General features: G+C 56.3%; 1 protein-coding gene across 1 annotated transcript in view; it reads right to left on the bottom strand.

Moving 5' to 3' along the window:
- Positions 1–1,607: 1,607 nt before the first annotated feature.
- Positions 1,608–15,775, bottom strand: part of LOC135964673 (SH3 domain and tetratricopeptide repeat-containing protein 1-like) — a 61,186-nt gene continuing 47,018 nt past the window's right edge. Inside the window, exons 3-8 of the mRNA XM_065518887.2 lie at positions 11,430–11,610; positions 10,104–10,254; positions 6,795–6,917; positions 5,931–6,087; positions 4,773–4,969; positions 1,608–1,992 (exon numbers count right to left, since the gene is read on the bottom strand). Of these exons, the coding sequence (XP_065374959.2) occupies positions 4,866–4,969; positions 5,931–6,087; positions 6,795–6,917; positions 10,104–10,254; positions 11,430–11,610 (716 nt within the window). The 3' untranslated portion in view covers positions 1,608–1,992; positions 4,773–4,865. The remainder of the gene's footprint in view (positions 1,993–4,772; positions 4,970–5,930; positions 6,088–6,794; positions 6,918–10,103; positions 10,255–11,429; positions 11,611–15,775) is intronic.

Below are 15,775 nucleotides of genomic sequence, written 5' to 3'. Positions count from 1 at the left end.
GGAGATGGGAAGGCACAGTTCCAAAGCCCCCCGGACTCTGAGGAAGGTCGGGGGCCGAGAGCAAGCCGGACCTGCGGACCCTACCCCGAGAAGAATGGCTGCAGGCCCGGCCCAGCGGGCAGGAGGTCTGTGTCCCCAGTCAACGTGACGGCGCTTCCCACTCCTCCAGCCAGGCCATGCCGTCTTCACGTTTCCAATCATGCGGCCTCCTCTCCAATTCCCAAGCCCGACCCACAGAGACAGCGATCTGGGGTCCACGTGAGGTTTGTCAGCAGCTCTGACCCGCTGCTTCCCGCCAGTCCCGCGGCCGGTTCTGGAAAGCTCTCTGCTTCCCCCTGGTGGGGAGGCTCGGGGCAGGGCTCTGGCTGCAAGCATGGGGTCCCAGAACCTCCTGGCTCTGTCACCTCTGCTGGGTGGCAAACCAACCCAGGACTGAAGCAGCAGATGGCTGCCTGATTCCTTATGATCAGAGCTCCGCCCACTGGCAAGTCTCTCTCCGGGCCTCAGTTTCCCCTTCCATTAAACGAGGGGCTTGGGGGATACCAAGGAGGGGTAACAGCTTAGTGAGGATGGCAGGTTTTTTCTGGGGAGATGAAAACATTTTGAAAGTAGATGGCGTGAGTGGTTGCACAGGACTGTGAATGCACAAATGCCACCACATTATTCACGTTGAAATAGTTCATTGCATGCGATGTGAATGTCACCTCATTTAAAGTGTTTAAGAGAGGGGCCTGGGAGAGTGCAGTGTATGTGAGAATCACGTGCGACACCCACAGTCTCTGAACCTCGGTTTTCTTGCTGTAAACTGGCAAAGAGACCGTGTGAGCTGTGTTCCCTAAGGCCAAGAGATTCCAACAAGGAAAACCTGGGATTCCAGGGACTGAGATGAGGGCCGGGGACCGGAAGGGGAGGGGTATGTGGGGATGGCTTGGGGGCAGCCCAGATAAGGCTTTCAATACTGGGCAGCAGCATCTACACAGGCAGAGATCCCTGCATCTCACTTCCCACAGGGCTGACCAGTGGCCAGAGGTGGGACTAGCCAGGCTCAGCCCAACCAAGTCTGGGAGCAGAGGACACTGAGTGAGGGATCCCCGGGGCCACCGTCACTGGCTTGTGGCTCTCCCGACACCACAAGAGAGGTCCAGGAGCTGACCTTGGGTCCTAATGGGGGACACCTTCCTGGCTGCAGGCTGGCAGGGTGGTGTGGTGGTCAGTGTACTGGGCTCTGCGTCTCCGCCCCTACCTGCTGCTGTGTGACGGTGGGCCAGACACCTAACCTCTCTGTGCCTCTATTTCTTCAATGGCGAACAGGGACACTAGCAGACCCCACATCCGGGCACAGTGGCCTGAAGGTTAAAGTCAAGGGCGACACGAGACCTACGGCAAAAGCTCTGAGCAGGGAAAGCAGGGAGCTGCCCAGAGAGTTCCACCACCATCTCCCCTCTGGCCACCGAGGAAACCGAGGCTCATGGTGACCTGGCCCAGGTCTGTTGAACTCACGGTCCTTCTCTTCCCCAAGATCAGAGGGCTGCCACCAGGGAAGGGGCTGGCCCCTAGACACAGCCCAGGAAGCACACAGGGAAGGATGCCCTGGGGACTTCGGTAGGTTATTGCAAAGAAAAATTTATTGCTATTTGAACCCTCCTTTCATGCCCCATTTCCCAGAAAATGAGCCACGGGAGACACCAGGAGAGGGAGGAGACCATCCTTCTTGCACAAAACCCACTCCCTTGGATGCTGTCCTCAGCCAGAGTGGCTGGGGGCCAACCAGGGGGCCCACCCGCAGAGTGGCAGAGGAGGCAGGTTGACCCTCCGGACGTTGAGCTCTGTGGCGAAGGTCCTGGCCTTCTGGTAGAAGAGGAGCGACTTCTCACGGTCCAGGAGGAAGTTCTGGGAGATGGTGGCGGGCCGCGTGTAGATCTTCAGCTGTGCCTTCTTGTTGCCCAGGTCCACGGCGGCTGCCAGTGCCAGCTGGTAGTACTCAAACGGGTCCTGAAGGGGACAGGTCATGCTCAGCAAAAGGGGGACTCGGAGCCCGTCTTCCCAGAGGCCGTTCCTGTCTCCAGGTCATTCCACGTGTCCAGCCAATGCTGGCTCACCCCATGAGCCCCGAAACCTGTTACACTGCTGTGGTCTCAGCTGCAGGAAGTGGGGACGACCCTTACACCCCTGGAAGCCTTCCTGACTGCCCCTACGCCCCACTCACCCCAAGCCTCCTGCCCCAGTGCCACCCTCTCCGCAGGCAGTGGCTGCTTTCCCCATGGGCTGAGGTCAGGGCAGATCCTGCCTGCTCTGAGAGTTCCATGCAGGACCCGTGGCTCCGAGCCACAGCAGGGGCACAGCGTTGAGTGACCCAGGCTCCCCTCTGGCCCCTGTCCATGCTGACCATTTCCAGGCCCTCCACGGGACAGGCCAGGTACAAAACCATCTCACAGGTGTCCTCTCTGGCAATGTTCCCTGAAATATTGACGGAGTGTGACTCCCCAGACATCCAGTCCCATTTTCAATGCATCTTTGGCCCAAACTCACCATCCCTGGGTTGGGATGCCGCCTCCCAGACCTCCTCCTTCACCCTCCCACCCTCCACCCGGCTTCTCCCCAGGCGCCTCCTCCACATGGGGCCACCCAAGGAACCTCTCTAAGACCCATGCCTGGCCTGTCCCTCTTTACCATCTCAAGATGGCTCCCAGGGTCAAGGACAAAGTCCAAGATGCAGCAGTCCATTCCCTCACTGCCCCGCCCCACACATGGAGCAGGGGCGTGAGAAGGCCCCGAGTCACCGCCACTGCTCATCCAATGCCCCCGGCCCAGCCGAACACTGGACTCTGTGCTGGGTGAGTGGCTGAGCCTAACGAACTTGCTCCCAGTCTGAGAGACCTGGGAGTAAACACTGACCACACAGGGTGGCCCAGGCTATGGCAGAGGGAAGCCCAGGAGCCTGTGGGGGGCCCAGGAGGCCCCAGACTCAGCCGGGGGTGGAAGGCAAAGGTTTCCTGAAGGGGTGGGGGCATCCCAACTAAACAGGAAGGAGCCAGCCAATGCATATGTCTCTGCGTGTGCCTGTGCGTGTGCCTGTGCGTGTTTGTGTGCCTGTGTGTGCGTGTCCCTGTGTGTGCCTGTGTGCATGTCTGTGTGTGCGTGTGTGCACCTGTGTGTGCGCGTGCTGTGTGTGCATGTGCCTGTGCCCGTGTGCATTTCCATGTGCCTGTAGTGAGTGCAACAGCTAGTGAGTGGCAGGCTGAGCCAGGACACACCTAATCCTCCCTATTCCAGGGCTCCCTCTCACGTGTACACTAAAGGGGACCCCATTTTAGAGGCAATCGGCAAAGATGCCCATTTACCCCTGCCTCTCTGCCAGCCTTCCAGGCCCCATGCAGCCCGGCGTTTTCTCCTACTCCTCTGGGCCCTGGGTCCAGAGCCTCCTCTACAAGGAGGAGGGTGTAGCCTTGGAAAGACAGCCGCCCTTGGGGAATTCCAAGGGGCCTCCCTGTGGGAAGCTGGCCTGCGCTGACAGCATAGTCACGATGACGCCCAGAGGGCTGTGCATGGGAAGGAGGTGAAGGAGGCCTCTGCCCCTCAACCCCAACTGTGGACTTTGGCCTCTCAGGTACTACTTGGCCCTTTCCTTCCTCCTGGGCAGGCGGAGTGGGCGGCAGGCTTGACCAAGAGAGATAAAGGCCTCTTCTGGGAGGCCCGCCCCCTGGGTCCCAGGCGAGCCCCTGAGTGGTGAGCAGCGTCCCTGAGTCTGACACTTGGCACCTCCCTGTCTGGCTGGGACTTGGGAGGCCACAGGGACCACTTCTGACCACCAGGTGTCGCCAGCACTGGGCGGGGGCCTCCCGGGCAGCCCCAGGCCTGCGGTGGGGGATACGATACGGGGCGAGGTCGTAGGGCTGCCCCAGCTCCTCATGTTGTTCTAAGGACCCCAAGATCTCGGCCCCTGGACTGGAGTGCCCTGGCCCCTCAGCCCATAAGGAGCACTGATGCGGTGCCGGTGTGATGCTGAGGAGGGGCGGTGCCTGCTGGGCAGAGGGGTGGAGACACCCCAGGTCTGAGTCTGACACTCCCAGCTCTCCACCCGGGCAGGGCTGGGGGCAGAGGGAGCACAGCACCTCCGCTCCAGACAGACTCGACCCAGCAAGGCCTCAGCCTGGCTGGTTGAGGCCCTGCCCCACTGTACCTGCCCTGAGCTAGGGTTTCCCTGTCTGTGAACCCGATGGTTAGACACTGGTCCCACCCCACCCTTCCTGGGTGATGTGAAGATTCAAGGTATCTCGGGACTCCAGGAAGGAGTTGCTCAGTGCAGGCTGGCACCCTGGGCAGGCTTCCTAGAGGAGGCGCCACGATTTGGGTTGGATCTTGCAACGTGGATTCAATGTGAGGATGATGCCATCTTCCGAAATGTCCTTCTCCCGACCCTGTTTTCTTTGTTAAATGCAACTTGACACTTGACTGTCAAGACTCAGTTTTGGTGTCACTTCCTCCAGGAGGGTCCCCCTGACTACAATCCCCCTTCTTTACCCAGAGGCCACCATTGCCCACTCATGTGTCAGCCTCCCTGGCTGAGACTGAGTTCTTGAGGGTGGGGCCTGGCCAGCTTGGGAGCTGGGTTGTATCTGCCAACATTGCCGGTTCCTCCAGCCACGTGCAGAGCTCCAGGGAGGCCACTGGGCCATTCCTAAGGAAGGCTGGAACCCAGGCCTCTGGGTCTGGGTAGAGATCCCACTCCAAGGGGGCCGGGAACACCCCGAGCCCTGCCCCTCCCCACCCACCTTCAGGTCGTAGAAGATGATGTCACCGAGCACCAGGTACACCTTCACGTAGTAGAGGGTCTCCTCGTCGAACTCCAGTGGCGAGTTGCAGAGCTACAGGGCCTTGAGGTAGAAGTGCTCCGCCAGCTTGCCCTGGCCCAGCTGATGGTGCAGGGCGGCCAGCCAGTGGTAGGCCACGTGCTCGTTCAGACGGTCTCCTGGGGTGCAGGCCAAAGGGGCAGGTGTAAGGACGCGGCTCCCTGGGGCAGGGAGGGCACAGGCCCCTCAGCAGCAGGTATGAAGACCCCGGGCAGCACCTGGCTTGCCTGCAGGCACCTGCGGTCGCCTGGGCAGCTCTGGCCAGTCCCTTCCAGGTCCCCAGACTCACTTTCCCATCTGCAAAGCAGAACTAATAAGGCCTGCCCCTGTCTACTGTGAGGCTTTGGCAAAGTCGGACTTGGATGGCCCAGCTCTGTGCCTACACATAGCCACCTGCCTTTGCTCACTGGTTTTAACCAGGGGAGCCCAAAAGCCATGCAGTCCAGGTGCTCCCGGGCACCCCGGCTCCAGGCAACCCACAGACGTGACATCCGACTCCTCCTGCGTGTGTCACAATCAGAGCCCCCTACTTTGGGGAGTCAGCTGCACACCTACTGTGTACTGGGCCACGGGGCACAAGGTGCTGGGGCATGCGGCCTGCCTAGGGTTCCCTGTCTCTGGAGGGGGACAGATGACCCTGGCACAGCACCAGGGGATGCCCGGCCTTAAGGGGCAGACTGCTGGAAGGGGAACTGGGATTTTATCAGCCAGAGAGCCATGTGGTTGATGAGGTTGGGAAGGGCACAAGATAAAGGGAATGTGTCACTCAGCCTGGCACATACAGGGACCAACGAGATGCCTGGCATGTCTGGAAGGCAGAGGGCACACTGGGCGGCCCTTGTGGTCAGCAGCGGGAACAGGCAGAGGAAGCAGAGCTCAGTCAGGCAGGGAGCTCTACACTGCCTGAGAGACCTCGGGCCGTGCCCCACAGCCAGACAGGGAAGCCAGTTGGGCAGATCTGCCTGCCTGGACAGGAGACCAGGAAAATCCAGCAGCTGTTTCAGCTCCTGCCCTGCAGACCTGGAGGCTGGGCTCTGGCAAAGTGTGGGTCCTGGCAGGGTGGGGGCTCAGGGGACTTACCCAGAGTGATGCTGAGTGCTAGGGCCATGTAGGCAATCTCCAAGCCGTCCTGGGGCTTCTCCAGTGTGGCCAGGAGTGCCACCAGCTTTTTGCACAGCTGTAGCTGCAGCTCCGCCTTGCAGTTGCCCGTAGTCACTGCCAGGGCCAGGACCCGGTCCTACCACACAGGCAGGTGGGGTCAGGTTTCCCGCAGCACCCACCTTGCCCAGCGCCCTCCTCAGAGCTCAAACATGTGCTTGGAGCTTCCCACACCCCAGCTACCCCTGCACCTCCACACAGCTCTGTGCTCTGGGATAACACACAGTTCAGACACCTAAGTTGGGGGCTGAAGAGTCACCTGAGGCCCATCCAGCTACACCCAGCAGCCTCAGACCAGCCTTTCCCACCTGGGCACCAGGGGGTCTGGCTGGGGGGAGCCAGCACTCCTCTCTGCTCTAAAAACACCGCATTTATCTGTGCCCAGGGCTGAGCCACACCGTGAGCTCAGAGGAAGGGAGAAGCTGACCCACTTCGGGGTGCAAGCAGACCTGGGCCTCCCACTGACATGCTGTGTGTCCTTTGACACGTCCCTGTGCCTCTCTGAGCCTCAGTTTCCTCATCTGGAAGATGGGGACAGGACTTCCCGCTCATGGTTGCTTGAGATCATCAGGTACAAGGGTAGAGCCATTGTCACATCCAGGCCCCAAACGTTTGTCCCGGGCAGGGGCATGGTCAATATCATTCCCGGTGAGACCACTTGGAAACTGAGCAGGTGCATGGGTGGCCCTGCCTCCAGGTGGGAGGCCTCTGCCCTGCCACACCTGTGCCTCAGCCCTCCAGGTGCTCCCCTGAGGCCCACCCACATCAGCCCACAGGCCAGCTCACCCGGTAGAAGGACACGGCTTTCTCCCGCTCCCAGGCCCCATTGAAGAAGATGTCTCCAGCTGCCTCAAACAGCTCCAGCCTCAGGCTGGGGTCGCCTGTGTACAGGACCACATTCTGTGCCACCTGAAAGGAGACAGAAGTTCCCTCAAGACCCACACCTGGCGAGGTGGCCACGCCCACCTTTGCCAGCCTCCTTCCTCTCACACACTACAGGTACACCTGAGCGTTTTTCAGGCTCTGTGCATTAGGGATGCCCCCACCACTGGCATGAGGACAATGAACTGATGCACCTGAGTGCCAGGAGGTGACTGAGCAGCTGCAGCCCAGGAGCCCGACACCTGTGAATCCTACCACCAGGGCTAGCCCTAGCCCACTTCCCCTGCACTCAAACCAGTCTCCGTGGCCCCCAGACTGCTGGGAGCCCATCCCCTGGCTCCTTTCTGTGTTGCCACATCCCTGCCACACCAATAGTGTTTGTGGGTGGGCCTGGTCCCATCTTGGCCATGAGCTCTTGATCCCTCTCCTCATCTCATGGAGGTATATAGCAGGTGCTCAATCACGAAAGCTTCACCAGGCTCGTGGGCTTCACAATTTGTTCCAGATCACACTGTGTTTGGGAAAGCCTCTGAAAACAGCCACTATGATAGATTCATTTTGTAAGGAGATGTGCCACGTGTCGCTTGGAGCAAGTTCTTCTGTGTGTTAACTGAGTGGTCACATTATTTGAGCATGTGCTGTATACCAGCAGGTGCTGGGCACTGTGAGGGGCCGCGCCTCTGCCCTCAGGGAGAAGATGCTGGCCACTGGGGGAGGATGTGCAGGAACCAGTTGGAGGGAGGGAAAAGGCACACAACAGGTGCTCAGCAGTGGCTTAGGAATGAGTGGATGGATGGATGAATGAATGGATGAGGAGATGTAGACACATGGATGGATGGATGGATGGATGGGTGTGTGGATAGATTAATGCTGGGATGGATGGATGGATGGATGGATGGATGGATGGATGGATGGACGGACGGACGGACGGACGGACAGATGAATGGATGGATGGACGGACGGGTGGGTGGATGGATGGATGGATGGATGGGTGGGTGGGTGGAATGATGTGTGTATGTCTGCATGTATGTATGGGTGGGTAGATAATGCATGGATGGGTGGAGGGTAGATGATGTATGTGCATATTGATGGCTAGATGGTGGATAGACGAATGTATGGATAAACCAATGGACAGATAGATAAATGGAGGGATGGATTAATGGGTAGATTAGTGGGTGGATGGATGTATGATGGATGGATGGATGAATGAATGGGTGGATGGATGATGGATGGATGGAAGGACGAACAGGTGGATGGATGGATGATGGAAGCATGGATGGATAATGGAAGCATGGTTGGATGATGGATGGATGGATGAATGGATAAATGGATATGTGGATGGATGATGGATGGATGGAAGGATACACAGGTGAATGGATGGATGATGGAAGGATGAATGGACCGATGGATGGATGAACAGGTGAATGGATGGATACACGGGTGAATGGATGGATAAAAGGATGGAAGAATGATGGATGGATGAATGGACAGATAGATGGACAGATGGATGAATGGACAGATAGAAGGATGATGGATGGATGGATGATGGATGGATGGATGGATGGATGGATGGATGATGGATGGATGGAAGGATGAACAGATGAATGGATGGATGATGGAAGGATGGATGGATGAATGGATAAATGGATAGATGGATGAATGATGGATGGATGGAAGGATGAACAGGAGTTGAGTGTGATGGATGGATGAATGACGGATGGATGAATGGTGGATGGATGGAAGGATGAACAGGTGGATGGATGGAAGGATGAACAGTTGGACGGATGGAAGGATGAACAGGTGGATGGATGAAAAGATGAACAGGTCGATGGATGGAAGGATGGAAGGATGAACAGGTGAATGGATGGTTGATGGAAGGATGAATGGACGGATCGATGGATCAACAGGTGAATGGATGGATAGACGGGTGAATGGATGGATGATGAATGGATGGATGATAAATGGATGGATGATAAAAGGATGGATGATAAAAGGATGGATGGATGAATGGACAGATGGATGGATGATGGCTGGATGGATGATGGATGGATGAATGGATAAATGGATGGATGGATGGATGATGGATGGATGGATGGAAGGATGAACAGATGAGTGGATGGATGATGGAAGGATGGATGACGGAAAGATGGATGGATGATGGAAGGATGGAAGGATGAATGAATGGTTAAATGGATGGATGGAAGGATGAACAGGAGGTGAGTGGATGGATGATAGAAGGATAGATGGATGATAGATGGATGGATGGATATATCAATGAATGGATAAATGGATGGATGGATGAATGATGGATGATGGAAGGATGGATGGATGAATGGACGAACAGGTGGATGGATGGTGGCTGAATGAAGGGATGATAAAAGAATGGATGAATGAATGATGGATGGATGGATAGATGGATGGATGGATGGATGGATGGATGAATGGAAGGATGAACAGGTGAATGGAAGGATGAAAAGGTGAATGGAAGGATGAACAGGTGAATGGATGGATGCTAGAAGGAAGGAAGGATGGATGGATGGATGGAAGGATGAGCAGGCGAGTGGATGAATGATGGAAGGATGGATGGATGATAGATGGATGGATGGATGATGGATGAATGGATGGATGGAAGAATGAACAGGTGAATGGATGATGGAAGGATGGAAGAATGGATGGAGGGATGGATGGATAGGTGAATGGACGGATCATGGATGGATGGAAGATGGTTGGATGGATAATGGAAAGATGGATGGAAAGATGGATGGAAGGATGGAAGAACAGGTGAATGGATGGATGAAGAGGTGAACAGAAGAATGATGGATGGATGGATGGATGGATAGAAGGATGAACAGTTGGATGGATGATGGAAAGATAGATGGAAGGATGGATGGATGGACGAACAGGTGAATGGATGGACGAATAGGTGAATGGGTGGATGGACAGGTGAATGGATGGATGATAAAAGGATGGATGGATGATAGATGGATGGATGAATGGAGGGATGGATGATGGATGGATAGATGGATGGATGCTTGGAAAGACGAACAGGTGAATGGATGGATGATGTAAGGATGGAAGGATGGATGGATGGATGGATGGATGATGGATGGATGGATGGAAGGATGAGCAGGTAAATAGATGATGGAAGGATGAATGGATGGGGGGATGGAGAGTGAAGAGCACAGGGGTCCTCCTGCATCCCTTGCCACTCACCTGGATGTACAGGTCCACCAGATCGCTCTGCCGCAGGATGTAATAGATCTTCCCTGCTTGCAGCCAGGCATGCGCCTCCTTCTCTTCCTTCTGAAGGTCAATGAAAATCCCCAGACTTCCCTTGGTGTAGTCCAGAGTGGATCTGCAGGCCCTGGAATCAGACACAGGTATCAGAACAAGGGCTCTCATCCTCCTGGAACCAGTCTGCCTCCTCCCGTGGGTCTGGTGACAGATGAATCTGGAATGTGAGGACTGGGAACGGCCCTCTTGTGTGTGCAGTGTTCTGCTCTTCCCAGGCTGCTGGGAGGGCCAGGGTGAACACACACGGCATGGAAAAGATGAAGGACATCCTTCAGAGGGAATCGAGCATCATGCTACCCTGTGGCAGGAGGAGTGTGCTAGTCCATCTCCCCTGCCTCCCAGACATGGCCTGTGTCTTCTCCAGACGCACCAGGAACCGTTAGTGTTCAGGGGCTATCTGGGCCGATGGTTCTCAAGGTGTGCAGGCATCACAGTCACCTGGAGGCCAGTCCTTATAACTTGCTGGCCCTGCCCACAGAGCTTCCGGCTCCACAGGCCTGGGGCAGGCCATAGAACTCCCACTTGCCACAAGCTCCTAGGTGACATGGATGCTGTTCTACTGGTCCAGGGACTACACTTTGAGAAGCATGGCTCTAGCACACTGGCCCATTTTCCTTCTGTGAACCTGAGACCAAGACTGGAGGCAGTCTCCCGGGTCCCCATGGAATCTGGCTCCTTCCCTGCTCTCTCAGTAAGTCTGACACTCGAGGGGGTGTGACTGCAGCAATGTCACTGGGCCCTGTGGGTGGGGTGGCCAGGGCCATGGTTACCCCACCAGGTCAGGATGCTTGGGGGAAGCCGAGTAGGCCACATATGGGACGTGAGACCTTGAAACCCTGTCCCAGGGAAGCAGGTGACACAACTGGCTCTGTCTTCTGTGGGAGCGAAGCCACAGGTGGCTGGTGTGGTCACATTTAACGGGACAGATGAAGGCCAGGAGTGAAGATTCGGGCAGGCAGAGGTCAGAGGACAAAAGCCACCATAGTAGGAAGAACAGCCCAGAGTGCACGTACTGCCTCTGCTGGGGTTGAGATGACCTTTGACCCAACAAGGGACGCTCAAGCTGGGACTCACGGGCCAGCAGCAGCCCTGGGACGACCCCAGGCCCACCAGCTCAAAACATCTGATGCCAAGGAACCGAATGATCAAAAGGAGAGGGGCTGCTGGGGTCCTGGGCCAGCTTCCCTGTGCACCCCTACCGGCCCTGCCCGCTCCCACCTCCACCACTGCAAAGCCAGCCCTTACCACTTGTTGCCCAGGGACAGGTAGAGTTGACTGATGGTCTCCAGGAGCTGCCCCTCCAGCACCTTGCCGGCCACCTTGCGGGCCAGGGAGAGCTGGAGCTCATGGTAGATGACACACTGGGCCTCGCTGGGCATGACGCTGCTATAGAAGTAGCACAGCTGGTGAACGGCCCGCAACTGGCCTGGGCAGAAGACAAAATGGAAGACGTTAGTCTCCCAGCATCAAAGCCAGGCTGGCTGGGCTCGGAGGCCCCTGCGCTGTGCTTGCCTCTTTCACACCTCTGTGAGCCTGGGCCCCATAGGCGGGGAGACTGAGCGCAGACAGGCCATGCACCCGTGCCAGGGCAGACGCCGAGCACACAGTCACATGGGCACACCTTGGTGCAGAGGCTCACGGTAGAGTCCGGCCTTCTTTACAACTCCCAGGGCCGAGGTCCTGGCCAGGCTCGGCCCCTGCACCAGGCCATCTATTTCTGCTTCACAAAGCCCCTCTGGCCAGGACCAGGGCCGCCTTCAGCCTAAGCTGATGAGGCCAGGGGCACAAGTAGACCCTGTCGCACATGGAACCCTGAGAGAGCAAAGCCAAGCGTCATGTCTGCCACACACGGCATCATGTTGGCGGAATGGGGTTCAAAGCCAGGCCCTGGCGTTCCCACACATGCTTCTTTCATGCAACCAGGCTCCCAAGCCACAGGCTCACTGGCCTCTCCCAAAGCCAGGGCGCTGGGAACGATGGAAAGTTTCTGATTTTCTAGTGCCAGAAACATTCCGGAGATTAACACAGGAAACCAGGTACGCTGAATGGACATCTGTTACACACGCCACCCAACAACAGCTGAATACACAGTCCTCTCGAGCACCCAGGGGACATTTCCCATGACAGACCATGTGCCAGGCCACAAAATGAGCCGCAGTGAATGGAGAAGGACTGAGACCGAAGCAGAGGTGTTCTTCAGCTGTACTGGCACAAAACTGGAAATCAACAGTGAAGGAAATGTGGGAAATTCAAAAATATGTGGAAATTACACACTCCTAAACAACCAGTGAGTCAAAGAGACCATCAGGGAAACTGAAAACTAATTTGAGAAGAATGCAAACAAATGCACAGCCCGGGCCAGCGCGGTGGGTCACGCCTGTCATCCCAGCACTGTGGGAGGCCGAGGTGGGAGGATCGCTTGAGTCCAGGAGTTTGAGATCAGCCTGGGAAACATGGTGAAATCCCATCTCTATAAAAAAATAAAATATAAAAATTAGCCGGGTGGGGTGGTGCATGACTGTAATCCCAGCTACTCGGGAGGCTGAGGCATGAGAGTGGCTTGAACCTGGGTAGAAGTTGCAGTGAGCCAAGATTGCACCACTTCACCATACCCTGGGCAATAGAGCAAAACTCTGTCTTAAAAAAAAAAAAAAATAGCACAGTGTATCAAAAATTCCAAGATGCAGCTAAGGCAGTGCTGAAAGGGAAATTTATAACTGTAAATGTCTACATTCAAAGAAAGAAGAAAAATCTCAAATCAAAAACCTAACCTTCCACCTTGAGAAACTAGAAAAATAATGAACTAAACCCAAAGCAAATAAAAGGAAGAAAATAATAAACATGAGAGTGGAAATGGGAAGTAAAAATACAGAGAATGGAAAAACAAAAGAGATAATCAACAGAACCAAAAGTGGGTTTTTTGAAAATAATAACAAAATTGACAAATCTTTCACCAGACTGACCAAGAAAAGAAAGATGGACACAAATGACTAAAATCAGAGACTGAGCCCCATGGCTCACGCCTGTCATCCCAGCGCTTTGTGAGGCCGAGGTGGAAGGATCGCTGAGGCCAGCATTCAAGACCAGCCTGGGGGAACATGATGAGACCCCATCTCTAATAAAAAGAAATAAATAAAAAATTAAAAACCCAAGTTTCTAAAATCAGAAATGAAAGAGGAAACATTATTGCCGACCTGACAGAAATAAAAGGATTCCATGAAAACACTACGAACAACTGTAGACCAACAAATCAGACCATCTAGACACAACAGCCAAGCTCCTAGAAAGACACAAACTACCAAAAGTGACTCAAAAATGACCCCAAGTAAGCATGTGGGGTAGCAGCCCCGCCCTCGGTCTCCTCGACCGTTCAGCGCAGGGTGGGGAGATAGGAAAGCATGATCCCCGTTCCCTGGCCTGCATTTCCAAGTCTGAATCCCCCAGCACCCTGGGGAGGGCCTCACAGGAGGAGGTGCCACAGGCTATTGTGCCAGGAGCCACGGGAGGCTGCAGTGGGGGTTGGGGCGCTGGATTCCTGGAGGGTCTCCTTCCAGTCAGGGAATGCCCCTGGGGAAGAAGCCTGGGTCTGAACCCCCCACCCCTCCTTGGGCAGATGTGTGGGACCGGGGCCCCTTCACACGGTCCTTCCCAAAATCTCATCCCTCCTAGGGCCAGGAGTGGGTGCCAGGCCTGTGCTGGGAAATGGGCAGATTTGGCCACAGCCCCTGGGGCTCTGGTCCAGGCCACAGGAGGCACCTCTGAGTGGTCTCACTATGCCATGACAAAGCGCTGCAAGGCAGAGGGGACCCACAACAGTATCCCTTGTCTCGGCCATTTCCCTGGACTCAACTTCCTCATCTATCCTCTGCGGCCTAGATTTCAGACAGCCCTGCCCACCTACTATCCATTCACTGCTCAGTCTGCAGTGACTGTTCGATAGCACTCCATGGCTCCCCAGTGCTCTTGGGGAAAAGGCCAAGCCACAGCCTGAGGCCCCAGGCCCTGCTTAGCTCTCCAGAAGAGCTTCTCACCATCCAGCACCCAATCCACCCACTCCTAACTCTGCACCTCCCTGCATAAGCCCTGCTCACTCACCCCCGCTCACACCCCACTTATCCCCGCTCACACTTCCGCTCACTCACCCCAATCACACCTCCGCTCACTCACCCCTACTCAGTCATCCCCGCTCACACTCCCACTCACTCACCCCCATCACACCTCCAATCACTCACCCCCACTCACTCATCTCCACTCACACTCCTGCTCACCCCCACTCACACCACCACAACCCACTTATCCCCGCTCACACTCCTGCTCACTCACCCCCATCACACCTCTGCTCACTCACCCTTTCACTCATCCCCGCTCACTCTCCCGTTCACTCACCCCCACTCAATCACTCCCACTCAATCACCCCCACTCACTCACCCCAATCACCCCCACTCACTCTTCCCCGCTCACACCCCCTTCATCCCCGCTCATTCACCCCCACTCGCTCACCCCTGCTCACACCGCACTCATCCCCGCTCACACTCCCACTCACTCACCCCCATCACACCTCCGCTCACTCACCCCCACTCACTCACCCCCGCTCACTTACCCCCACTCACTCACCACCACTCACCCCCACTAGCTTATCCCTGGTCCTTCACACAGGCTACACCACCAGGCCCTCCCCCACCACCTATTACTTGACTAAATCCTCTCAACCCTCTGGTCCCAGACTAAAGAGGCTTCCCTAACCCGGGGCCAAGTGCTGGCCCGCCATCACGCCACTCACCCTTTTGTGGCTTCTCTGGCCTAAAGCTCACATTCCCACGCTCAGTCCCTGCCACCCGAGGACCCCACAAGCCCCATTTGTGGGTGGGGCCTGACACACACAGTGCACAACAAGCTGCTTTTGCATGAACTGCTCTGCGGCTTTAGGCAATCACCCGCCCCGTGTCCTCTGTGAAGTGGGATGACAGGTGCGCAGGCTGCCAACATACCAAGCAGATAACACAGGCAAAAGAACCGGCGTTCACAGCCTGGCTCATGGAGGGGCCCCAAGTCCCAGCTCAGCAGAGCCTGCCTTGATCCCAGGGTTATGGCTAGGGATTCCCAGCACGCAGGACTTTCCGTGCTCAAGGCAGCATGGTCCCGGGGCAAACTGGGAAGAGCTGGCTGCCCCAGTAGGGCAGAGGGCCTGGCCCTGTGTGGGAACCGCCTGTCTCCAGGGCGCTTGCCAACATCTGCTGCTGGCCATGACTCAGCACTTTCAATGGTGGAAAAACCACCACTTGTTTCTGAATCACAAACCCCAGGTGTGCCCTGACCCGAGTGGCCCCGGAAGGCATACAGGAGGAACCGGGGCACTCACTCTCCACATGGCCCATCTCCACAGCGACCAGAAGGGCCCACTCATAGTAGCCCTTGCCCTGCTTTTCCGGGCCCTGACGGGTGCAGAGGTGGCCCAGCCACAGGAGCACATAGGTGAAGTCCCAGCCACACTCCCTGCAGGGCAGCCTCGATAACAGCCGCACGGCCTCCAGGAGGTAGTGCTGGGCCATGCTGCTGGCACCCGCGTGCAGGCACAGGGTCCCGAAGTTGGC

Source organism: Macaca fascicularis, chromosome 8 (assembly GCF_037993035.2).
Source record: "Macaca fascicularis isolate 582-1 chromosome 8, T2T-MFA8v1.1".
NCBI lineage: Eukaryota > Metazoa > Chordata > Mammalia > Primates > Cercopithecidae > Macaca > Macaca fascicularis.
This window is presented reverse-complemented; position numbering and strand designations above follow the sequence as displayed.